General features: G+C 57.1%; 1 protein-coding gene across 2 annotated transcripts in view; it reads left to right on the top strand.

Annotated features, from left to right (window-relative positions):
• RGMA (repulsive guidance molecule BMP co-receptor a) overlaps positions 1–24,962 on the top strand; it is a 43,775-nt gene extending 18,813 nt beyond the window's left edge. For both annotated transcript variants that reach the window (XM_070495974.1, XM_014842511.3), the window contains 2 exons: positions 14,717–15,231; positions 22,582–24,962. In XM_070495974.1, the coding sequence (XP_070352075.1) occupies positions 14,717–15,231; positions 22,582–23,304 (1,238 nt within the window). In that variant the 3' untranslated portion in view covers positions 23,305–24,962. The remainder of the gene's footprint in view (positions 1–14,716; positions 15,232–22,581) is intronic.
• The last annotated feature ends 1,011 nt before the right edge of the window (positions 24,963–25,973 follow it).

The raw sequence follows: 25,973 nt of genomic DNA, 5'->3' as shown, positions 1-25,973 counted from the left end.
AGCCCTCCGTCCCCGTCCTCCTCGCCCAGGATTATTAAAATCTCTATAGTGGGTCAAGCAGCGGGGTGTCCTCCTCTTCTCTTAGAAGGCAGTTTCCCCAACGACAGAAGGGTCTGGGGGAAAGGCTGATTTGGTTCCCTCCCAAGAGCTAAAAACATCAAATAAAAAGTGAACCCCTTTCTTTAAAAAGAAATCCCCCTTTTGGGGAAACAGGAGTTTGCAATTTGTGTGCATCTTGGTTTGGTCTAGATAAAGATCCAGCCCGCTGGAAGTTTTATCAGATGGGTTGATAAATGGCTTTTGTCCCTTGGCTGCCATGGGGGATGTGATCTCAGCTCGAAGCTGAAATTGAGAAGGGGGGCTTAGAGGCCCTTAAAACGACACCTTCCCGCTCTTAAAGTGGCAGCACTTGCTAACTTCTTGGGCTGGAGAGAGAGGAAGGAAGGGCTGGCGAGGGACTCAGAGGTCGGAGGGAGCTGCCAGGGCTGCTGGTGGTGTTTTTGTTGCTTTTCAGGTCATTTCTCCATCTTAAAACTTTATCTTAAAGTATTCCCTATAGTGTGAGCGAAGCTGGTGGGTTATGTCATTCACAGCCTGAATTCCATCACTTTTGTTTCCAAGCAGCCCATTTCTTTTTGGCTTCGAGGCTGGTAACTAAAAGCTGCAGATAAAACAGATAGCTTGCGGCACTGTCATGCCCACCGGCTAATGTTGCTCCTAATTTGAGGCCTTGACAGCCGCGTTTAGTGAAATTGCCCACCTTACTGAAAAGTGAGCCTCCAGTATCCCCAAACGAAATGCACCGGCGGCTCTGAGAACTTGTGTGCCCAAGAAACCTGGGTCAAAAGATGGTTTCAGGAGTAAGAGAGGAAATGGGAAATTTCCACAACAAAGAGATGGACTGTCATCTTTGAGGTGTCGCCAGAGAGGCCGCTCTGGGATAAAGTCAGAGAACCTGCAGGTCTGCAGGAGGGCAGGGTGGGCGATCGAGAGAAAAATGAAACGCTGGCCATTTTGAGGCAGGAGACACTTAGGCCCCCTGGGCAGCAGCCTCGCCCCTTGAAGACAGGTGGAATCTGGCTGGAGCAGCCCCGTGAAAGCGTAGGTTTGTTCAGTGCTAGTCAGCTTGAATGGCTGCCAGGAGTAAACCCATAGGAGGACAAATTAAATTGGACATAGTTATGTGGAGAAAGATGCCTTAACCTCTTCTAGACTGAGAGGGCTTGTGTCTTTTGAGAGTGTTTACACGGACTCACTCAATGTGTCTGGTGCACCTACTGTGTTCCTGACTCTGACAGCATTTGGGGCCCTTGACTGAGCAAGGCCACATCTACCTTCAGGCAGACCCCAGCCCCGTGAAGGGACAAGGGCTCTGCACTGTCCCATGGGCCGTCAGGGTGTCTGCTTGGATGATGCTGTGCCTACAGGGGATGGACAGAGTGGCCGTGTCTTGCTGGTGGGGGTCAGGAGAGGGGAGTGTTGAGGCCAAAAAGGGCTTCTTAGAAGAGTGTTCCACAAATAGCAGCCTTTTCAAAACGCAATCAATAGATATTTTTTAAACTTTGAAACCGTTGTGACTTAATAAGACAGATTTCTAAGAGAACTCCATCAGAGGCATCTGTTTTAGACGCGTTGGCATGCTTCACGTTAACTGCATATGGATGCTATACTCTAACACGGTGGTTCTCAAAGTGTGGTCCCCGGACCAGCAGCACCAGCCTCCCCTGGGAACTTGTTAGAAAGACAAGTTCTGGACCCATCCCAGACCGACTGAAGCAGATCCTCTGGGGTGGAACCCTGCAGTCTGTACTTGCACGCAGCTTCCAGGGACTTCCGATGCACACACTAGTGTGAGGAGCGCTGTTCTAAGAATTATTGCCCTGCAGCCTTTCTTTTTCCCTTGTTTCTCTCCTTTTACTTTGAGTCCTTAGTGGAGACCCAGGCCCTCTGTGCATCTGTCATTGTAGAGATGAGAGTATTTCTCCCAGAGCTACTGTTCAGAAACGTGCAAGCAAGTCAACCTGCTTACCACGTTGTTGCCCTCCCAGCAGGACTGTGTGTCCCAAGGGAAAGAATGAAATGATGTCAAGTTGCAAGAGCCAGATGGCAGCAGAGCCAGCTAGCAGGCCGGTGTGTGACACACCAAGGGGTCTGCAGGGCAGAGCCTTGGCTCCCCAGGAGGGCCGATGGATAATCTATGGGCAGTTGGCCCCTTAGGCCCCGAGGGTGGATTGGGGAGCAAGGAGAGCATCGCTGGTGTTCCTTCTGGATTAAGACGGAAAACCTCTCGGCAGGGTTGGAGAAATTGCTAGCATTCACCCGGAGCACAAAGGAGAACTGGGGAGAGGTGATCCATGGGCCCAGTTAGGGACACTCAGTGAGATGGGGAAGAGGGGGTCCTGGGACCCTGTGGAGGGAAGAGGATGCGACGGAGACCAGTTTACATCTTGGGGGGGCATGTGGTTCCTGCTAAAAGTCCTCTCTGGTGAAATGTGCAAGGCCTTCGACAGAACTGGGCAGAGAACCCAACTTTATGTTTTGGCTAAGTGGTTAGGCGCCATGCTGTTTTCATGCTTGGCTAAATTCAACCTGCCTAAAATTGAAGGCCCTGTTTCTTCTAGGACGACTCATCCTAGTTCACCCAGGACTTTCCTAATTTTGAAACAGAAAGCCCCACGTCTTGAGAAGCCCTCTCAGTCCTGGGCCCATCAGGATAGTTGCTCACCCTAGATTCTTCCCCTCCAGCTCGCTGGACTAGTGCCTGGCCTGTGTCTGTTCGAGACCACACTGCCTGGAACCCTCAAGTCCTGGGGTTGAGGTGGACCTCGCCATTCAGTCCGGTCACCTGAGCCTGGGGGGTCCTTCTTCCACCCTTTTCTGCCTCTTCCCATTATCACCTTGCTACAAGCAGCTGACCAGCTCTAGGACCTGCCTCCTGCCCACCCCTGACAGACACACACCAAGATGCCAAATGAATTGCTCTAAAATTCCCGTTCAGGAACTTGTGGCTCCTCGTGACTCTTTTGAGCATCAGGAACTTGTGGCTCCTTGTGACGCTTTTGAGCATCCGGAAGTCAGGGAGCATCCTCTGACTTCTGGCCCCACACTCCACCTGGGCCTCATTTCCATGGCTTCCAGCACATGCCCAGGCTCCAGGTGACACTTGGCTTCCCCGTACTCCACTATCACCCCACCTTACCCATCGGCAGCCCCTGGGCCTTGTTCGTGCCACTACCCAGTTTGGAATGGAATGCCTATCCGTTTGATCGAGGCCCAAGTTCACTGCCATCTGTTGGGGTCCAGTGCAGACCCTCAACCAACAGCCATGCCATCTCTCCAATGCCCTAGATACCTGTCGCTTCGGCTGCTGACACCTGCACTTCCTCCTGGCCTCGTTGCTTCTTGAATCTTGGGTTTTTGTCCTCTTCCAAACCAGCAGCTGTGTCTGTAAGAGTAGAAACCCCATTTGCTATTCCTTTATACCCTTCTCCTTGCTCCCCACCCCAAACACACCGGGACAGTCCTAGGAACTACAGGGCCCTAGGGGTTTTTTGCATTTCTGTTTGTTTTTTGCTCAATAAACAGAGACCGCGAGGTTTTTTTTTTCCGAGCTACCTCAATCTTTTTTCCAAAATAATTTTTTCTGGTTATAAAAACAGTACTCATTTTTAAATCTAAAGGCCAAAAAGGATAAATATGAAAATGAAAATAACCCAAATTCCAGCCTCCCATAGGCAACCATCACTAATTAACACTCATGAACAACCTTCAAGTTATAATACCTTTATATTGTTCTATCCAAAAGGACAATCATTTGAAGGAAAATAATAATTTTTAGCGCACTTCCATTTATTGGGTGGCTGCAGTGTACCAGGCACTCTGCCAAATGCTTTAAATATGTCACCTCGTGAGATGTTCACACCTTCCCCATGAGCATCATCATTCCCACTGTACCGATGAGGAATCAGAGGGTCAGAGAGGTGGCCTGACATTACACAGCCATTTGGCAGCAGAGCCAGGAGAAAAACCCCAAACTCTGCGCTTTTCCATATACCAGATTCTGGATAAACACACTTATTAAATTTGCCATGTAGCATATTAGACTTTGTGCTGTGTAGCACATGAGGCTTTAAGGCGGGGAAAAAGTAAGAAACAGACTTTGGAGATATGTTTAGACAGCAGAATGAAGAGGGACCCCATTTTCCATGGATCTCGCGTTTTTGCCTTCTCCCAGGGGCCCTCTCTGCTCCCCGATCCATCCCTGGCTTAGCATCGCAAAGAAGAAGATGCCACCCAGCGACAGGTCAGGGAAAGCAAATTGGCAGGGCTGTCATTGTGCAAATTTTCCCAAGTCAGATTTATGTCTTTTGGGTTTTGCTTATTTATTCATTTCATGCACCATTTCACCCGAGCAGGCAGAATACCGAGATGCCTATTACAGAGATCCCTCTACACCCAGGGCCCTGCAGAAAGGAGCCCATTATTGCTCCCCACGCTGAGGAATGTCCCATGAACACAGGCTCACACACATGTGCGCGCCCGCCGGGCATGTGCCCAGCTGGCGTGCCTTTGCCCTCCCACTGCACGAGGAAGGTGGAGGAGAAGGGACTGCCACGGATGGCAGTGAGGGAGAGAAGCCACTTCAAATGCATTTGGACCTGGAGCGGCCAAGCAGATGAGCCAGGGTTGCTGGAGGTAGAGCCAGGAGGGAAAATGGTCGTTTCCAGAGCCAGCCTGAGACTCAGGAAAAGGGGTTCGGCCTCACAGCTGGAGGAGCAAAATGCTCACGTGCGAGCTGCTTGCATATCTGAAAAGTGATGTCTCTGCCATGGATCACCCTCCTTGTGGAACCCAGGGCAGCTTCGTTCTCTGCCCTAGAACAGGATGGTATTGGCATGGATCCTGTGCTGGCCCTTGCCCACCGTGGGCCCTCCGCCACCTGAATGACAGGCCTGCTGGTGGCCTTGGGCCTGAGGGTCAACACACGTGCTTCCGAACGTTCCACATGGCCCCAGTGGGAGCTGGGGGAGGGTGTCCAGCTTGGAAAGCTGAGATGTGTCCTTTTCCTTGGCACTCAGCGTGGTTTCTTGCTGCAACTTGGCATGAGTGGAGGCTGGGGCAGAGTGGCCCTGGCTGGGTGTGATGGGGGCAGTGCCTCCTGCCTCAGCTCGGTGAGTGGGGCCACCTCTGCCCACACTTGGCAGTGAGTTAACCCCCAGCTCCCCAACCTACCCTCCACCCCTTCCTTCCTAAGTCGATTGAGATTCTCCGAGAAACTTCCTCTTGCCTTGCTCTTTCTCCTGTAGTCCAGTTCCTGGAGAAAGCCCCCGAGCAAAGTCCTCGTGCATTCGAGGGTGGGAGACACATTGGAGTCTCCGGCTCGGTCGGTTCCCTGGGACAGTCTTAGGCTAGACTGGGGGAAGAATACCTTTTAGGAAAGGTGATTCTGGCTGCTCGTGGGTTAAGTAAGCTGGGGTCGCTGCATTGGATGAAAACTCCAGCCTGTCACCTGGGTGTGTTCCTTTGGGCATCTGATGCCAAACACCTGGATGTTTACATCGGGGACAGTCAAGTGAAATTCCTACAGGAGTGACACAAACAGGCAGCCTCAGGCATCTCTCAAGCAAAGAGACTCCGGAATACGGCCCAAGCCAAAGTTTGCGAAATATTGGCACTAGATCCATTCGCTCTCACCTCCTGGATTCAGTGCTAAGGGACAGGAGGGGGACAGTGGCCGGTTGCTCGTTCTGCTGATGCTGCAGCGTGGGTTTCATGCCGGGCGCGAGCAGGCTGACCCTCCTAGCTTGGTGCTCCCTTTCCGCCTCCTTCAGGACCTACACCCCAACATGTTGCTGAGAGGGGAGCCTCAGCGTCACTGCTGTCTAGGGCGGGCGGGCAGTGAGGACGAGGGACACAGAGGTCTCAGGCTGCAGTGCTGGCCTTTCTACTGAGGCTGTGCAATGATTTCTCTTTTAAGCTGCTCTGCCTGCTATCCCAGCTGAAGCCGTCACCTCTGAAGTTACACCACTTCCTACGTAGTGTTCTGCTCATGCTGTGGACTTACTGAAAATTATCCGGGGCTCCCCGCATTCAGCTGGATCTAATCTGAAATCCTGAGGCTGGGGAGCACATCAAGGTCCAGTCAGGAAAATAGAAACCACACGGGGTATTTCCACAGAGGGAACTCTCCTGTATGGATATTGTTAGATGGGTGTGGGAGGACTGAAAGGCCCCGGGGGACCACTAAGGTACACACAGTTGTAGGAAGTGGCTTTTACCCCTCCGGCTGCAGGGACAAAGGGAAGAGCCGCCCTGGGGCCCAGGGTCTGTGGGGCTGCTGCCTGGCTGTTCTCGGTACTTCTGGGCTTCCAGTCTTCCCCCTCCATCTAGTGCCCCCTTGTGGTGGAATCCAGCAGGGAGCTGAGTGACAAGAGAAACAGGGCTTGCAGAGTCCCAGCCCCACACAGAGCAGAGGAAAGTGGCTTGAAGCTGAGTGATATTTGCTTCATAATGGGCACAGCTGGCACTCAAGGCTTTGTGTCTGACTCAAACTCCTGGCTACGCTCCTATCAACCAGCATTTCACCTCCAGCCAGTCTCAGCCCTTCTGGAGGCCCCTTGTGCTTCTGGAGCTTTGCCGCCATCACCTGTCAAATCCCACTCACCCTTCAAGACCTGGTTGAAATGCTTCTTCCCTGACACCTCTCACACCTCGGTTCTTACATCTTTGTTGTGGGTTAGTAGGTTAGATGACACGTGTTTGCTCTGCATTCCAGAAGTTTGTCTGGCTGACTCTACCTGGGCACAGAAACTCACTGGGGCTTGTTCCAGGAACAGCATGGAGCACAGTCCCGAGCACGAGGTAGGGTCCAGAACTTTCAGCAAGTAATGGATTCAGGCAGTTTCTACGCAGACCACAGAGTTGGACACAACCAACTTGACGGTGGGGCTTGTGTTCAGAATGAGCTGTACGCCTTTAAGGGAGGCAGGTTTTTCTCTGTCCCGGCTCACCCCACTCCTCCTACAGGGCCACTGAAACCTGATCTAATTCCTTTGCACGCCGGTAATTTATTGGTCTATTGGGCTTTTCTTGGTGGCAAATTGCATTGTCTTTATTCCTGGGTTCAGGCAGTGAAGCAGCTCACCACATTCCTAAGACTCCTTTCTCAGGCCAGACCCTGCACACCCCCTCAGCGCACAGCGAAGTAAGTTTTATTGGGCTTCTTTGTTATGCAAACAAGGCGGTAATAATCAGGCTATTATTCTGAAAGATTGGGCTTGATTAACAGTTCAAAGGAGGTCTCTGAAAGCAGCTAATGCTGCACTGGTGCATAAATATTTTCATCCCGCCTGGGTTGGTACAGCTGGTGCTTCTAGCTCCCTGCCCCCATCTTTCTGTTTCCAAGAGGCTCTGGGTTGCTATTTAAAGGGAAAGAATTGTCAGGCAAGCTGTGCGGCCGTGGCTCAGTCCACAAGGAGGACAGTCTGGAGCCCACCTCCCCCAAAAGTGAAATGTTACATACGTGGGGTGTGCACTTAGGTGGGGCCCCGGGGCGCAGAAGCTTTAAGTTTGGAGTGTGGGAGCCAGAGGATTCCAGGACAAAGATGCTCTCAGGGGACTCGTGGGCAGGAGGTGGCACCCGAGCTGGGGCATTGATGGATGACACAGACAGTTCAGTGAGGCCCACAGAGAGGAGCGGCCGGGGGTGAAGCCAAAGAGGGTGACACAGGGAAGCCAAGGGGCTGTTTTCAATATTTGCAAGGTAGTTATATTTGAGCCTTTTCTGTGGCTCTAGAGAAGGACCGAGGCCCCATGGAGTCCCTAGGAGGCAGATGTGGGTTCACAGCTGGAGCCCTCCACAGCAGGAGGGGCTAGCCCAGCCCCTGCAGAGTTCCAGTGGCAGTGGAGGCCTGATGCTCACCCATCAGGGACGCTACAGGGAGATGTCCTGCCGTGGAGGCTGGAGGTGGAAACCATGACCTCTGGCGTCCCTCAGGCATGAGGTTCTGAAATTCCATGGCGCACCTTGTGGAGCCAACATGGAGTCTGGTCACAGAGTGATCTTGATAAAGCAGATTGCACAGAGAAACCAGGAGCTCTGGCCCTAATTGCACGAGTCAGGAGCACATGGGTCCAGTGATTGCCCAGGGTCCCAACCCTAGTACCGAGGCACCCCCCCCAGCCCTGTAAGTCTGGGAGCCCACCCCAGCCTGTAGGCCTGCACCCCACCCTTTGAGCCAAGTTCCCCGCCTCTGGAGGGAGTTCGGGGTTTCCTCTTGGTGAGTCCAGGCCGGCCACTGTCTGCAGCCTCTGGATTCTCTTCTCTTTGTCCCCTGGTAGCTAATCCTAAAAGTTCTAAGATTCAAGAGGCCTGGGTCAGAACGAAACGTGCATCGCGCGCTTCTGAGGAGGAGAAAGTTCTGCGCGGCCGGCGCATTTGCATTTTCCTGCGTGTCCAAGGACTCGGGGTTAGCGGAGGCCCTGAGAGCTGCTCCTGCCTGAGGACACAGTGTCTGCGATGGAAATAGAAGCGCAGGAGAACTCCTTAACTACCAATCAGATTCCTTAATCCCCTGACTCTGCACCCATTGGCTGTCCTGGATCCATTGAGAGGTGGCCGACAGGCCAGAAGGGGCCACCTTGCCATCTGCAGGAATGGGGCAGCTGGCGGCCTTCCGTCACCCTGAAAGCACCAAGAGTGGCTTGCTCTGCAAAGCTGGTGTCCTCCCCCTGCTCGCACGAGTTGCAATAAGATCTGTTTCAGATGCTCAGACTTTCCTCTCCGTGCTTGCTTCCTTGGATGCTCACATCTGAACAGTCCAAAGTTTATGGCCTGGAATTCAGGTCCTGTGCTGTTTTAGAAAGATACGGCACATAAAAATCAAGCCCCTCTGGGGTCTCCTTGGCAGGTGACGCCACGGCCCAGAGCCTTTCCTTTTGATGCTGGGCCAGGTTACATTCAGGTCCCTGACCTGGGGATTCCTTCGGCCCGTGATTTACGGGAGTGGACACGGGGTGGCAGGATGACTCCGTGGGGGTCAGGGGCCCCTCAGCTCAACGCCCATGGGGATTGTCCAGCCCTGGCATTCCCTACGCCCTTCTCTGAGCCCCCCAGGAAATGATGGCTCCATGAACGTCCACTTTAGGCAGAGAGGCCCAGGGGAGCTGCGTTACCACCCGGAGACACAGCAGAGGGAATGGGAGCCCTCAATTCTGGTCCCAGCTCTCATCGCGCTCAGTGCCTCACGAGCATTCCGCGGTCCTGATCCATAGCTTCTCCATCCCTGATGGGAGTGCTCTGGTTCCTCTGAAACACTTAGGAAGATGTGCAAGGCCCCAGGGTTTGGAGCGCTGAGGAAACCCAGGAGGTCAGGGATGGATCCGTTCACAGCACATTTGCTCCTGGTGGGCTCCACGCAGGCCTTTGTGCAGGAGGCTCAGGATCCAGTTGGCAGGTGGTCGCCACCCTGAGGGTGGAGGGGTCGCTATGGCTGTGCCTCAGGAGCTGGGCGTGGGAAACTGCACCATGCTTTTGGGGATTTGGGGCGCTGGATCATTCTCAGCCTGTGTCCCAAGAAGGTATGGCAAACACACTTTGAAAAGCATAGAAACAGCCCCAAAGCTTGGCTGGGTGGGCCAGGCTGGCTCCAGCCCCAGAGGTGTTTGCATCTCTAAAATGAAGATAAAAATTCCTGCTCCATGACTCAGAGGAGTTGTGAGGATCCAACATTCAAGCAATTTGTAATCCACACAGGCCAAGGGGTGCCAGTCTTATTATCATTGTCATTATTTTTGTTTTGTGGGGTGAGGCCCAGCCCGTGTGCCCACCCCCTCTGCTCCCCAACTCCCGCTGCCCGATTCCCTCATGGGTACACAGCCCTTTCCCCAGTCAGCCCCCTCGAGGGCAGAACTGTCATCTCTATTTGTCTTTGTGGCCCCTGGGCACTGCCTGGTGTGTGTAGAAGGACAAAAGGTCTGAGGAGGAGGAGGAGGAAGCAGCTGTGGGGGAGGCTGTGGTTTGCATTCACCTGTGTCAGAGCACCTGGGAGAAGAGGGCTATTGAGCGCCTCCAGGCCTCGGTTTGCCTGTCTGTTGAATGGTACTGGCAGCTCCTGCAGAGGGGACTCGGGAGGGCCCAGGGAGGGGAGGAGAGAGAGGGGCAAGGATACAGTTCTGGAGGCTGAAAGTGTGAGAGCAGGGTGCCAGCATGGCGGGTATCTGGGGGGACCTCACTTCCTGGCCTGCACCTGCCTTCTTGCTGTGTCCTCACGTGGCGGAGAGAGCTCTGCTGTCTCTTCTCACAGGGACATTAATACCATCGTGGGGGACCCACCTCATGACCTCATCTAAACCTAATTACCTCCCAACGCGCCCCCCCCCCCCCACACACACACACCAATGCCATCACCTGGTGGGTTACAGCTTCACCATGTAAATTTTGGAGGGATACACTCAGTCCTTAGCACCCCCCCTGATGAAAGTTAGGTGGTGAGTGAGGCAGAGGGGCGAAGCCACCCCAGGTGCAATGGGAAGTGTGGCCCCCAGACAGTCATGGTCCTGGACAGAGCCAGGTAGGCTGCGGGGGTGAGCCCGTGCATGTGGTCAGTGAGCGGATTAAGGGGGCTGCCCAGAGTCTGCTGATCAGAATCCAGGTGGAAAGGCCGGCCCGGGCACCAGCACGGACCCCCCCCCCCCCCCCGGGGAGGCAGCGGAGGGCTTGCTTCCATCCAATGCCCTTCCCATCCCCCATCTGGGACTTCTACCCTCTGACCTCACAGGGGGTTGGATTTGCCCCTCTCTGAGACATTTGTCAGGGACCCTGTTTATGGAATGTCCCCTGCATCCCAGGCATGCCATGTCCATCTCCCCATTTCATCCTTGGCAGCCCTCTACTTCACAGACAAGGAAACTGAGGCAGAGTCAAGTTCCCACAACTACTAATAGGGGACAGAGCAGGAGTTTGAGCCGGACACCATCCCTCCACTGCCCATTCTGCCCATCACCCTACATGGCCAGTGTCCTGGGTGATAGCATCGAGAACGTTCTCCAGACGGCTGAGCAATGGCATCGGCAGGACCTCAAGGGAGCAGGGGCCGGAGGAGCTCACTCCTGCGTGGAGCTGCCCAGGAGTGGAGGCCCTGCCTGGCTCCTGAGTGCACAGGCAGATGGAGAGCGATCTCTGTGGCCACCTGGGGGTGGTGGGAGGAGCCGCCAGGCCCCCTCTGGGGTTGTCTTATTCCTGCCAGGGCTGGAGTGGGCAGTGGGTGCAAGTGAAGGAACCGCGCTGAGTGTTGAGTAGAGAGCTGAGAGCCCTCGTCTCCAAGGGCTGAGGGCCCGGGCTGTGCTGGGTGGGCTGCTGTGTCCCTGCGGGCTGCACTCCTTGGGAAAGCCATCTCCCTCACAGCCCCCGCCTGCCCAGAGGAGATGCCTCGCTCACCCCCTCCAGCCTGTCCTGGCTCCACCGGGCTCTCCCTTGGCCCCTTTGTGACTGTGGAAAAGGAAATGACCCAACTCTAAAGCAGTGTGGCCCGTGGACCAGCCGCAGGGGCTCCCCAGGGAGCCTGGCAGGAACGCACACGCTGAGGCCCAGTGAGACCACTGAGTCAGAGCCCAGGCGGTGGGCGTGCAGTGACACTGGAGGAACCTGCTCTGAACAGGTATTAAGAGCCACGTCTGTGATTAGAGATCCCTCTTGTGACCCCAGAGTATGTGAGGGACCCTCTTTCGGGGCGCCTCAGTGGGATTTCGGTCCTGAGTGCCAGACACACCGGAGAGCCCCATGGCTGGGATGCTGCGCTGAGCCCAGCTTTCAGGCTGTGAGGAGAGCAGAGCCCTATCACCACGTGCCCCTGAAGTTCAGGAACCTGGGGAGTTGCCCACTGCGGGGACAGAGCCACAAACCGGGTCAGGAGTGGGCCATCCCACATGTCCCCCACTGTGTGCAGGCTGGTCCTGCCCTCTGTGCCATCCCCAACCCCGGCCTTTGAGTCCCTGCGCATTCCACGGGCCACACGCCGAGAAACGGCCCCTTGGAACTAGTCTGCTGGAGGCGAAGCCACAGACAGTGTGTGGACCCCAGGCCTCCTGGCTGGTGGGGGCTCTCGGCCTCACAGGAGGGGTCCTCGGGGCGGGGGGAGACTGAGGTCCCCCCAGGTGGAGTGGGCCCTTGAACCAGGCAGTGGCTGGTGGAGGGAACTGTGAGCACTAAGATTGTCTGATGCCGTGGTGCTGCAGGAGCACGTGCTCTCGGGTCTGATGGGCTGGACTCAAATCCTGCCTCGGCTTCTTCCTCGCTGAGCCTGGCTTTGCTCCTTGCGAGGCAGGAATGGCAGCAGTGCCAGTCCCTGGGGCCGAGGGAGGTCTGCAGGGCCCATAGCACCAAGCCTGGGACAGGGTGAGTTGGCTGTGACTTTAGTCTCTGCCATCTCTGGCGGGGAGCGCAGGCCAGCGCAGCTCCTGCTTGTGTTGCAGCATCTGCTGGTAAACGGACAGGTGGTGTCGTTCTCTCCTTTGGGCATGAGGGCCAGAGGGCGACCCAAGCCTGGATGTGGGCAGGGGTCCCTGGGCCAGTGGGCTGGTGGGTGGTGGGCAGGGCCCAGGTGGCCACAACTCAGCACCAGGCCTGTGTCCCTTTTGGACGGTTTTCTCTGTTTCTACGTGATTCTGAGAAGGCAGATGGCAGGTGAGCACACCCCATTCCTGGATTAGCGAGGCTGCAGAGCGGGTACTGCGTGAGGCCACTGACTGGAGTTGGAGGGTTGGTGGCCACCCCAGCCAGTCCCTCTGCACTGCGTTCCTCCAAAGCACTTGTTCCACGCAGCCCCTTCCACACACCCCCTCCCCCTCCACCCTCCACCCTCGGCCAGGGCCCGCTGACCACGTTAGCCCTTTGGAGCCCAGGGGTAGGTAGGGCCCTTGGATGTCTTCTATAGGTTGGGGCACATGAAGACGACAGGGTCAGAGAATCTTCCAGCTGCCTTTCAAGGGAGACCTGCCCCTGGAGCATGCCTCTGAGAGGTGGACCATGCCCAGTGCTCCCCACCGTTGGCCACGGCGTCCCTTCACCTCAGTTATCACCTATTCCTTGCCGAATCTGCTGCTTCGAGTCAGCACCCTTCTCTGACTTAAAATAAAGCTATGAACATGGAAAATCTGTAGGTCTTCCATCAAATCTGTTTTACTTATCCTAATACACATTTAAGTCAATCCGTACCTTCTCAAACTGAAAGAAGGAAATGTTCACCCAGATACCACCTGAAACAACCTTGTTTGCTGGCAGGCGACAGACACAGGTCGAGTGGGGAAAAGCTTGAGATTTGAGGCCGTGCGCCAGCTCTGCCATGCCCAGGTGGCTGACTCGGGCAGGTCACTTCAGCTCCGTGAGACGGATGGTTGAGGCATCCAGGTCCAGACCCTCGCAGCCCAGATGGGCTCACACAGGCAGCTGCTGGGATGGTTCTCTCGTTAGCCTGCCCTCACTTATTTCTGTCCCTGGTTTTATTCACAACTTGGTTTTATGGGTAAAAGCCAGCACCAGAGACATATACAGATTTTTCCAAAGTCACAAGCCAGGTTAGTGGCCCAGCCAGGAATGGCTGGAGCAAAAGCTCCCTTCCCCTCTGTTGACCACCCAGCATTGGGCTTCGACCCCAGAGCCCGGGCCTCCCAGCTGGCTGGCCCCTTTGCTCCTGGATCCTATATAGAAACTTCTCTCCCGCTGCCTGTCTGCATGCCAGCCACGTGTGCTCAATACGGCTGTGCAGAAGAATCTGGAAGGCCAGGAAAGGGCAGGTTCCACATGTCCAGGTACAAGATCTGGGTGTGCTAAAGCCATGGTTCTTGGGGAGAGTCATTTGTAGCTAATTATCACAAAGGTCTGAAAGCTTGCGAGTGACTTAAAAAAAAAAAAAAAAACAACACTGCTTAGGGCAGATCCACAGTTACCACTCTCAGTTGCTTCCCAGCTAGCTTTCCTGAGCAGGATAGAGAGGGATGGAGGTACGCGGATCAAGAGGGAAGCTGTCCTTACTCTGCAGACGAGGCGATGGGAACCAGGCCTTCTGTGACAAGTGCTAATATAATAATCATACTAGCCAGCATTCATGGAGCGTCTGCCATCTGCCAGTGCCGTCCTAAGTCCTTTAACACTTTGAGCAACCTCACATGATAGTGTTGTTCTCCCATTTTCCACGCAAGTGTAATGAGGCACAGAGACGTTCAGTCACTTGCACAGGGTCACACAGTGGCAGAGCTCTGGACACATGTTGAACAGTGGGGCTTAATTCCCTGCCAAATTTCTGTTGCTTTTGCCAAAATTCTTAGGGATGGCTGTGAAAGTGTCAACAGATGTCAAAGGCCCAAGGGTGGCCTGTCAGCTCCCACAGTCCTGTGGCCCAGAAACACTGACCCTTCCTCTTCGCGGGCTAGGAACGTGGGAGGGGCCCCGCTAACCCTTTCAGCGTGCCAGCTACATGGGTGGCTACTTGGGGTCCTTAGGGACTGTGCAGAAGAATCTGGAAGGCGGGACGGGCAGGTTCCACACTTCGCCACCACCTACGGGAGCTTTTGAGCCGTCTGCGTGCGAATGTGCCGTGCGGGTGGCGCCGTGTGAGAGGAGGGCCCCCGTGCCATGTGCCGGCCCCCCTGGCGCACGGCGCTGGAGGCGACTTGGGCTCGCTGCACCCTGCCTGATGCGTGTCCCCTCGTTTCCCCACAGCCACCTCCCCGTGCAAGATCCTCAAGTGCAACTCTGAGTTCTGGAGCGCCACGGCAGGCAGCCAGTCCCAGGTGGCGGACGAGGCGCGCGAGTTCTGCGCCGCGCTGCGCACCTACGCCCTGTGCACGCGGCGCACGGCGCGCACCTGCCGCGGCGACCTGGCCTACCACTCGGCGGTCCATGGCATCGAGGACCTCATGAGCCAGCACAACTGCTCCAAGGATGGCCCCACGTCGCAGCCTCGCCTGCGCACGCTCCCGCCGCCGGGGGACAGCCAGGAGCGCTCCGACAGCCCTGAGATCTGCCACTACGAGAAGAGCTTCCACAAGCACGCGGCCACCCCCAACTACACGCACTGCGGCCTCTTTGGGGACCCGCACCTCAGGACTTTCACAGACCGCTTCCAGACCTGCAAGGTGCAGGGCGCCTGGCCGCTCATCGACAATAATTACCTGAACGTGCAAGTCACCAACACGCCTGTGCTGCCCGGCTCGGCCGCCACCGCCACCAGCAAGGTGAGGATGCGGCTGAGGCGGGGGCGGCGGGTCACACCCCCCAGGACCTGCTGTTAGGAGAGCCCAGACCCGCCCCTATGGGACCCAGGTGCCTCCTGCACCCCCCTCTCTGCCCACCTGCCACGTTGTTATTTTCAGTAAATGGGCAGATTATTTAGAAAAGAATGTTCTAGTGATTCTTTGTCGTGAGGTCAACCACCTAGGAACCACTTCTGCATGTTGCCTAGAGTGTGGTATTTCTCCAACTTCTGGACACTGCCCACTAGAGGTTTGCAAAGGCAGCATTCTAGAATCAGAAACCAGCACACGTGGAGCCTTTTATTTAACTTGTGCAAAGTGGAACAGGCATCACCTAGCATACACAAAAGGGAGTTTGTGAATGCATTGTACGTGCCTAGGGGAAATTTTTTGTGAAAGTTAGTGTTGTGTGTGTGTGCACGTGGGTGTGTATGCATGCACACATGTGCATGCACTGGGCCCAGAAGTAAAGTGGATTTCTCGCTGGGGTTATAGTCCAAGAAGTTTAGAAACATTTCCCAGAGAGTTCCGTTTCAATCTTGCAGAATATTATTTTCTTGCCCCCAAACTATGTCTTGGTAAAACTCCAGTGATAAAGCCCGGCAAAGAGGAGCCTCTCTACAGAGATGGCCCCTTTGCTGCCCCCAGGGAGCTTACAGTGTAATGGGAGCATAACCCCCCCTGGGCGAGTGGACCTGGCAGCCTCCTGGAGGTGCCGGTCCTACCCAGGGATTCTCATGTAGCTGCATATTTGCAAACTGAGCAGAAATGGGTCTGACCCCAAATCTCTGGGTGGGGTCAGATGTGCTTTTGTAAAGCCCCCAGTGATTCTGGTGCATGGAAGGCATTGGGGACGCTCGGTTGCAGGCCAGGGCTATGGGTTGTGGTCCTGCCCTTTGTTTTAGTGCCACACCCACACGGAAAGGCTGCAGCCCCAAAGCAGAAACGGCTCTCTGTGAGTGGGAATGGGGGAAGATGGAACAAGCGAGCATGAGGAAGCGGCTCACTGAGCAGCCCAGGGACACCCATGCAGCCTCTTCCTCCGCCCTTGGGTGGGCCTTGCCTGGCTGGGGTAGCTCTGTTTGATGCAACAGGAACCTGAGGCTCCAAGAGGGAAAGTGGCCTCCCACCCAAAGTGCAGTCAGCCCAGAGTGTGGAGCTAGGAGTTGACCTGGGCCCATGACTCTGGAGTCTAAATATCCTCACTACCAGGAGAGGCGGTTTCCATCTGGGGAGCCCCAGAGGCCACCACGAGCTGGTCGCCTTCTGACCCAAGGAGGCCTTAGCATCTGGGTGGCTAACTCAAGTCCTGCTCACAGGGCCAGAGTCAGAGGCAGCCACGATGTGGCCTGTGGCCCCAGCAATGGGACATTTCCATCCACCCCAGATTCTCCATCCCTAGCCACTTCCAGGAGGGTCTCCTGGGACCTCATGTCCAGACTCAGCCAGAGAGCTGGCCTCAGAGCCAGACTCTTGAGAGTCCACGAGGTGGGGACACCTCTGTGTTCCTTAGGGCCCGGCCCTCCAGAGCCCCTGGAGTTTCCGGGTTGGCAGCGGGTGTGTTTTCCTAGGAAGAGCACGTTGCGAGGCAGCGAGTCAGGCAGTGCCAGGCTGTCCCACAAGGGCGTTTCTGTTCCTTCCCGTCCCTCCACACCCCAGAGGAGGACAGTGAGGTGACCTGGCAGCCAGGAAAATTCCTGCCACTTCCCTCTGCTCTGGTGGCCCTTGCATGCCTGCAGGGGGCCTCTTTCTGGGCCCAAGGTAGGAAACAAGCAGGTCTGCGCCCTGAGGGTGCCCTTACAGGCCATGAAGCCTAGTGGGCAGCAGAATTGTGGCCAGGGCTCTCTCTGCCCTGTCCCCCCTCCCAGCTCTCCACAGAAGGAGGGGGGCCCGCATCAAGGACCCAGCTGCCTTGCCTTCCCTGCGGCCCCTCCACCTACCCGCCTCCCTCCCTAGAGCCAAGATAAATGAACACCGGGAGCCTGAGGCTGCAGCTTCTAAATCCGGCAGCAGGCTCCCTGTTCCATCCTGGCAGGGCGCATGGGGAGGTCTGGGGTGTGAGAAGGACGTGGACCTCGGGAGGCCTGCCACTCCTGCCCCAGGGTGGTATAAGCACCAAATGTGATAACAGAGCCGAGCACGGACCTGGGAGGAATTATGGTTAGCGACCAGCAAGGCTGGCCTGCTGTCCCCAGTGACTGGGGGTTGACAGGGTGGAGGGTGGGTCCTGCAGGCTGGGGCGATGTGCCTGGGCTTAGGACCCCTGGATGCCACCCTCTGAGCCCAGCGGTGCTGTGCAAAAGCCAGATGGACTCATCATTCATTCATTCATTCTTGTGTTCCATTCATTCAGCTGGCCCACATTTTTCAAATGCTCGCTTTGTTCCAGGCCCACTGCTGGACCTTGTGGCCAGCAGAACTGCCCAAGCGGGCGTGGGAGGACCTCCCTTCCTATCCTGGTGTGGGGTTTCCAGAAGGGCATGGGGCTCTGCAACAGAGCCTGACCAGCCCAGCCCAGCCCAGCCCCTTTCTGCTGTGACCTGGGGCCACCTTGAGAACTTAGCAGCCAGGAGGCTCTGCCTGGGGCCCAAGAGTGACAGGGTCAGGGTCAGTGTCTGTGGCCGGGCCGGTCTCAGGACCCAGGGCAGAATGGAGCCTTGTGGTACCGGGTGAGAAACATCGGTGGCTGGGTGCCAGTGCCCTTGGCCTGCCCCTGCCTCTTTTCTCGGGCCTCCTTTATGCAGGCAGGTTTGCTCGCTCATTCCTTCAGCAAACCTTTCCCAGACCCCTCTCTCGCGCAGCCTCTGTGGTCGGCGTTCCCTCCCTCCCCACAGCTCTCAGGCTAGGAATGGAGAACAAAGACCTGCAAAGGGGTGCTCAGGATGGGTGCTCGGACAGCAGGATGTTGCAGGCCTTGGGGGCCCGGCTCTGCCCAGAGTGCTGGGGAAGGCCGCCTGGAGTCCTCCCACTGAGCTTGCCCTCGAAGGACAGGAGCGGGCTGCAGCAGAGCCGGGCAGAGCGTGGGAGAGGGGCCTGGAGCCTCGAGGGAGGCAAGAGAGACCAAGAGGCTTTTATCTACAAGGTGATGAGGGTCTGGGGCTTTTATGACCACCCCTCCCCCACAAGAGCCCTCTGCCAGACTCTTCTGCCCCCTTGAACCCACACCCCCTCCACCGCTCAGCCGTGATGCCTCACCCAGGGGCTGTCACTCAGTTCCCGTGATACTGGTGTCACCCAGCCCGGGCCGTCCCTCTGTTCTTGTGGATGATCAAGATCCAGTGTTTTCCAGTCCAGGCTGACATTTTAGCCAGCTTCTCGCCCCCATGGGACTGCCTTTTGTGCCCAGCTCCCTGCTCTGTCCCTCTTTCCAGCTGGGCTGGCAGCACCCCATTTTACAGGTGAGGAAACTGAGGCTGAGGGAGGAGAGGCACTCTAGCTCCTGCCTTCCCCTTGCCTCCCCCCTTGCTGGCTCCCGGAGCACTTACCATTCTGTCACACTGCACCATTCACCCACTTGGTCTGTGACTCCCTCGGAGCATGAGCTCCATGAAGACAGGGGTCTTTGGCTGTGCTGCTCCCCGTGTGGACACAGCCCCTAGTCCCAGGCCTGGCACACCGTTGGGGCTCCATAAATAGTTGTTGCTGTAGCCAGGCCTCTGCCCTGTGCCCGCCTCGGTGGAGAGGGGCCCCAGGCCCCTCTGGGAAGGGGGGCAGCCAAGGCAGGAGCGGCAGCCGCACCCGTGGCCGTGCTGGCAGCGAGCCGCCCGGCTTTCGACAGGCTCCCTTCATGCTGTTACTTGTGGTTGAGTCCTGGCATCGCTGCCAAGAAGAGTCGAGCTGCCTGTCAGCCTTCCAGGAGACTGTCTCCACGAGAGATGGCGGTTAGAGCGAAACCAGCCTTTCCTGTTCCAGGGAGACTGATGGCACTTGGAAAGCAGCTCCCCTCCCAGCGTCTGTGTGGCCCTGCACACCAGGCAGGGACACCAGAGTCCCTCATCCTGCGTCCCCTCCCCCAGTGGCAGGACCACCCACTGCCCAGACCACCCTGGCTGGCCCACCTCACGGCCCCCCGCAGGCAGCCTCCACATCAGGGTGGCAGCCTTTGGGAAGCAGCAGGAGCGTGACTGAAGTCACCATTTTCTCAGGTCAGAGAGGGTAGGGTAGTGGCAGTTTCGTGCCGTGTGGCAGTTTCGTGCGGCTTCCTTTGACATCCCACAGCAAACCAGAAGTGTGCCCCCTCCCATGAGCAGGCTGTGACCTTGGGGAGGGAGATGGGGAAACTGAGTCCTCTGCCCAACGAGCTGTGCACATCAGGACCTCCCAATGTAGCACCCAGTGGAATCCAGCTTCTGCCCTTTGGTTTCAAGGCACCAGCCCCTCCTGTGCCCAGTGAAGATGGCAGAATGTGCCCGCTGCCCCCAGGGCCAGTCATCCATCAGGCCCCACGGGGACAGCGCCGAAGGCTCGAGAATTCCAGTAGCCCATGGAAAGGCTTTCCTTTCTTTTAAAGTCAGAGGGGAGCATCAGCATAATCCAACGTAGACTGTGTTAGTCTTTATGGCAGTGCAGTCACAAAATACAGTTTTTCAATTTTTGATGGAGGGAGGGGCCCACGAAGGCCCAGTGCCTTGAGTCCCCTGCAGTCATCCTGTGGCCTGCCGCTCACCGAGTCCCTCTCATCCTCGCCCTTCTGAGAAGGATTGTCCAGGGAGCCTGGCCAGGGCCTTCACGGCATCCTCTCTGAAGGTCCCAGGCCCCTCGTTCTCTGCCCCCCGTGACCCCTGAGCTTTACACCATGCGTAAAGGGGGGCCCACAGAGCAGCGATGACACAGCCAGGGACACCTCCAGCCAGGCTCGCACTACAGTGTTGCTTGCTCAGCCTAGAACTTTCTGCGGCCCCTAGGCCGCCCCCTCTCTAGTCCTCAGGTCTCTCCTCTCAGCACCTGCTCCTGACCCCAGGCCAAGGCCGCTCCCTGCCGGCTTCCCCTCAGCCCCCATGCTCCCAGCCACCCAGAATTGCAGCCGGACACACTCCTGGGCCTGTGGCCCCCACCCAGCCTGCCCTTGCTGTCTTGGCCAGCCTCCCTCTGACCCTCCTGTCTGAACTGAGGTCCTTAGTGGCTCTCCCTGCCTCCCTTCCCCTCAGAGCTGCTGTTGGTTTCATCTTTGGTTCTAGCAGATTGGGGGCCTGTCCTTGTCATACACCCACTTGTTGTACACCCACTGTTAGGCCTTGGCGCTTCACAGCGCTGCCCTCCACCCCGAGAGCCGTCCCAGGCCATCATCACCCCTCCAACTGCCACGTCCTGCAGGGCGCCCAGGCAGAGAACTCAGCCATGGCCAGGCCATACGTGTCATCAGCAGCCCCCGCCCCTTGCTGGGGCCCCTCGGCCTACAGACCCTCTGAGGAGCTGTGGGAGCCCTCAGGGGCCCTGGGAGCCGGCTGGCCAGGCCCTTCCTCTCCTGCGGGGGGGAGGAGGTTGGAGCTTGGTGTCAGGGGTGAGGGGACAAGGCCTGGGAATGGTGGCGGGGGGCAGTGCAGGGGGTCCTCAAAGGCCTGGGCATCACCTTGCTGCCATCGCCCTGCCTCCCTCCCTGGCTTCAGGCTGGGAGTTCAGGTTCTAGCTGCCCTTGGTCCAGGGCGGGCAGTGGCCTGAAAGGCATCCAGAGCTACCAGTGGCAGAACAGCTGGCACCTGGGAGCAGGAACAGGGGCTGTTTCTCTTCCAATTTCACTCACGTCTTCACCCCGTATGATCTTCCTAGTTAGGATTCTGGAGGAGAGGAGAGAGCAGCCAGACTCCTCACCCAGGATGACAGGGAGAAACCCATTCACTCGGCGGGCTGTTTGTTTCTCGTCCTTCTCCCAGGCCTCCCACCCTGTGGGCTTGTGGCTGACAAAGCTTAGGGGCTAGAAACCAACAGACTCAGCCCAGCTCTGCCTCATGCTGGCTGTGTGACCTTGGGCAAGTCACTTTACCTCTCTGAGCCCAAATTCCCCATCTGGAAATCCATGATAATGTCACCCTCCCCTGCAGTGGCATACGGGACTGCAAATAATAAACGCAGTGTCCCTCCACACCAGATGCAGCAAATGTGCCTGTGTCTGTGGCTCTCAGGAGGACAGTTACTAATGTGGCTGCTCAGCCCAGCCCCTCGCCCCCGACTGCAGGCTCCAGCAGAAATGAGCCTCCCTGCTCCGCCCGGCTAGGGCTGCATGTTCAGCCCGGAGCCCCCATCTCCCTTTCACTGATCGGCACCTTCCTCCTCTCCCTCTTCCTCCTGCTCATATCCAAGGCTGGGCGACCCCTCAGGGCAGCCCTGCGGCTGTGGCCTCCGCCTGTGTGGATTTCACCTGCTCGTTCTTTCTTTGAGCATCAGTCTCTTCTGTTCCGCCTGCTGTTCTGTGCAGCCAGTGGCTTGTGGTCCTTTTTCAGGAATTCTGCTGCAGGTCCACTGGTGGCAGAGAGATGATATTAGATGCTTGTGGACCGTAGTAGTTTCCTGTTGCTGCTGAAACAAATACCACAAACTGAGTGCGTCAGACGAACAGAAACTTATTCTCTTATAGTTCTGGAGACAAGAAATCTGAAATGAGTCTTATAGGTCGTAACATTCAGGTGTCAGGAGGGCCGGTCCTTCTGGAGGTTCTGGGCGAGAATCTGTTCCTCCCCTCCTCCAACCACTGGTGGTTGCCAGCATTCTTCAGCTAGTGGCCACATCCCTCCAGCCTCTGTTTCCATGGCCTTCTCCTCTTCTGTGATCAGATCTCCCTCTGTCTCCATCTTGTGAGGACACTTGTGATTATATTTAGGGCCCACTCCGATAATCCAGGGTAATTTCTCCATCGCGGTATCCTTAACTTAATCACACCTGCAGAGTCCTCCTTGCCATGTAAGGTAACATTCACGGGTTCCAAGGAGTAGGGCCTGATATCTTGGGGCCATTATTCAGCCTGCTACAGTGGGTAAGGACCTCTTATTTTTAATGAGCTATGCTTTTCTTTTTATGGTTCATATATGTGGTTCTATATATAGTAAATGAGCTGGTTTTCTAGTTAGGGTCGTGATCTACAGTTCCACGAAGTCGGTTTATTGTTAAGTAAAAAAGCAAGTTGTTTTAAAGAAAAACATTAATAGTTTTTCTTTAATAGTAATAGTGCAGATGGAACTGAACAGTGATCAAAATGGGGAAGGGGTGGTCTGGGGCATCCTGGGGGCTCCCCCATCCCCTGCTCTCAGTCCAGAGCATCCTAAGATGGGGCTGGCCTTCTCCCCCTGCAGCCGCCAGCACTGCCTAACCCCCTCTCTCTGCCGCCTTCCCCACACGCAGCTCACCATCATCTTCAAGAACTTCCAGGAGTGTGTGGACCAGAAGGTGTACCAGGCCGAGATGGACGAGCTCCCGGCCGCCTTTGCCGATGGCTCCAAGAACGGCGGGGACAAGCACGGGGCCAATAGCCTGAAGATCACGGAGAAGGTGTCGGGCCAGCACGTGGAGATCCAGGCCAAGTACATCGGCACCACCATCGTGGTGCGCCAGGTGGGCCGCTACCTGACTTTCGCAGTGCGCATGCCCGAGGAGGTGGTCAACGCCGTGGAGGACCGGGACAGCCAGGGCCTCTACCTCTGCCTGCGGGGCTGCCCCCTCAACCAGCAGATCGACTTCCAGGCCTTCCGCGCCAACGCCGAGGGCCCCGGCACCCGCAGGCAGGCGGCCGCCAGCCCGGCACCCGCGGCCCCGGACACCTTCCCGTACGAGACGGCCGCGGCCAAGTGCAAGGAAAAGCTGCCCGTGGAGGATCTCTACTACCAGGCCTGTGTCTTCGACCTGCTCACCACGGGGGACGTGAACTTCACGCTGGCGGCCTACTACGCCTTGGAGGACGTGAAGATGCTCCACTCTAACAAGGACCGACTGCATCTCTATGAGAGGACTCAGGAGCCGCCAGACCGCGCGGCCGCTGCGGGGCTATCCCCGGCCCCCAGGCCCCTCCTGGGCAGCCTCCTGCTCCTCCCCATGCTCCCGGGGCTCCTGGAGGCCATGGCCGCCTAGGGCGCAGAGCGAGGCGCTGCCTGTCCCCAGCGGCCGCCCGATGGCCCGCGGGTCTCTGCAGGGGTCAGAGCCGGGGGCTGTGGGACAGCTACCTCAGAGCTGCCTCGGGCTGTCTGCTGGCAAGGGCTGGGGGCGTGGGGCAGCGCCCCGCCCTCTCAAGGGCCCGTGACACGGTTGTGGTGACTGGTTCTGTGATGTTTGTGATAGTAGAGCTGTGGGAGGGGGCGCTGCGCCCCTCCGCCCGCCCTGCGGTGTGAATGTGCACACCAGAGCCCCTCAGGCCGACGCCCCGCCCCGCCGGAGACACTGGGAGAGGCCAGAGTCGGCTCCTCCCGCCCCTAATGCACTGAACCAGGCCCGGCGACTGCTGCACGCGCACTCGGGGGCCGCCTGCGCCCGCCGCACGCACACACTCTCACACGAGCACACTCGCACACACTAAGCCGGCGGGGCCGAGGCATCCGCAAGGCGGGCCCCCCAGGCAGAGCTCCTCTCCCCCGGGGTGATGCTCGGCATCTTTAGCAAATTCATATACCCCTTTGGCCACAAGGGGGTGTCCTCCGGGTGCCCTCCTGCCTGTGGCCTCCCCGTGAGCCGAGGGGAGACCCCCATGTGCGCCCTGGCTGCTGTGGGCACGGGCTCCAGACCGGTCACCAGCCCCTGCGCCGGAGCCCCGCGGCTGGGGACCATACGTGTTGGCAGGTGCTCTTAGTTATGCCCCTCGTGGGCTCAGATGTCCTTTTCTGGCCCCTCCCCCTGGTGCCCATTCCCCACTGTGCGTAGGAAGTCAAGTCCTTGTTTCTAAATGTCTAAACAGAGAACTACCCCTCGATTTCTGTTCCTGCCTCTCCAGCAGATGACAAGAGCCCCTGGCCAGGGAGCTTGGGCCGCAGCGCGTGGGCAGGAGACCCAGTGGATAGGGCCAGCTGGCCTGCCCTGATCCTCTGTTCTCTCCTCCCCTGCCCTGCCTTCCCCCCGTCCCCCCCCCCCCCCAAGACGTGCTGCCTGCCACATCTGCCCAGGTCTGCATTCTGGGAAGAGGAGCAGATCTGGAAGGCCTCTTGGCCCTGAGCATCCCTTGCAGGGTCTCCTCCGTCCCGTCCCTTCCCTTGAGCCCCGTGGCCACACAGCCAAAAGACACTTGCTGCGGGGAGCCTGGGCCACGCATCTGTCGGAGGAGCCCTGGACCGGTCCCGCCTCTGCTGCTGTTCCAGAGAACCCAGGGACCAACACGAGACTGGGCTCCGCTCCCAAAGGTGCGGCGAGGCCCCACAGCCCCGCCCTGTCCCCACCCACCCGTTGGCACCCGCGGCAGCCCCTCTGCTGTTCCCCAGGGACCTCTCATACACTGGCCCAGGAGGCTGTGGACGTGTCCCCGCCTCCCCCTCCAAGAGGTCCCCTCTCTCTGCCAGACCCCGGTGGGTGGGCTGGTGGGGCAAGGCCCCTGCTGGTTTTTAGATGGTCCCTCTGTTGGAAGTAAAAAGTGAAGCACTTTATTTTGGTTGTGTTTGACCGCATTCTGCTTGGAAGTGGGGACCCCTCACTGTGTCCTTGTGTCTGCGACCTGTGTGGGGTGTCACTGCGTGTACATACTGTAAATTATTTATTAATGGCTAAATGCAAGTAAAGTTTGGGTTTTTTTTGTTTTGTTATTTTCTTTTGGACTGCGTGTTGGAGTTTGTTTTCTGCACAGACTTCGGTTCCTTTGAGGGTGGAGAGGTGACTTCGCTGGTGGGTGTCCCCTTACAGCATGTGTATCTGGGGAGGCAGCTGGCGTGTGTGCGAGTGTATGTATGAGTGTTGTGAACGTGTGCGGAAGACGTAGCAATTTAACAGCCTAAGCCCCCTGCTTCTCTAAAATTACTTTTTCTCCTTAAGGTGGGCTGCCTTTGGGGCGTGAGGGGTCCAGGGTCCTTGCTCTGGCAAAGCTGGAGCAGAGCATGCACACAAATGGCCATTTTGCGGGGAAGGACATAAAACGCCCTCTGAAGGTTGGGTGGACCGGCTTGAGATCCAGGATCACTGTGTCTCAGCTGCCACCGTCAGTCTAGGAGCCCCAGACCTGGGACTGTCGCTGCCACCCTCCCCAAGGGTCCCCCTCCTCACACACCTGGGGAAAGAGTGATGGCAGCTTAGAGGGGGCTGCCATGCACATCAGAAGGCTTGCTTGGGGCTGGTTCGCTGCTGGCTGCCATCACATTTCATCCTTGAAAACTACCCAATGAGGAATAAATTCATACCCATTTTACAGATGAAGAAAAGGAGACTCAGCGATGAGCTGACTTGCCTAGGGTTCCTTCGCAAGAGCAGGGCCCAGGTGTACACCTGGGTCTGTTTTGCCCCCAAGTTCCTGCTCTTAGCATTAAATACCATGAGACAGAATAGCAGTGCAGTTAAGCCAGGCCACATCCCAGCTTCTCCACTTTCCTAGCTGTGTGACCTTGGGCAAATCACTTAACCTCTCTGAGCCTCCGTTCCCTCCTCTGTAAAATGGGGAGTTCCTATCACATAGGGTGGTTTGGAGATTCAGTGAGTTAATTCCTATAAAATACTTGGGACAGGGCCTGGCACATAGTGAGTGTCCAGTGTTGGTGGTGTTATTATCCCAAAGCAAGGGGGGCTGCGTGAGATGGTGGGAAGGAGGAGAGGGGAGAGGGCCACACAGACTC

Source organism: Equus asinus, chromosome 2 (genome assembly GCF_041296235.1).
Source record: "Equus asinus isolate D_3611 breed Donkey chromosome 2, EquAss-T2T_v2, whole genome shotgun sequence".
Lineage (NCBI taxonomy): Eukaryota > Metazoa > Chordata > Mammalia > Perissodactyla > Equidae > Equus > Equus asinus.
The sequence above is the reverse complement of the archived record's forward strand: the minus strand, read 5'-3'. Positions and strand labels throughout refer to the sequence as shown.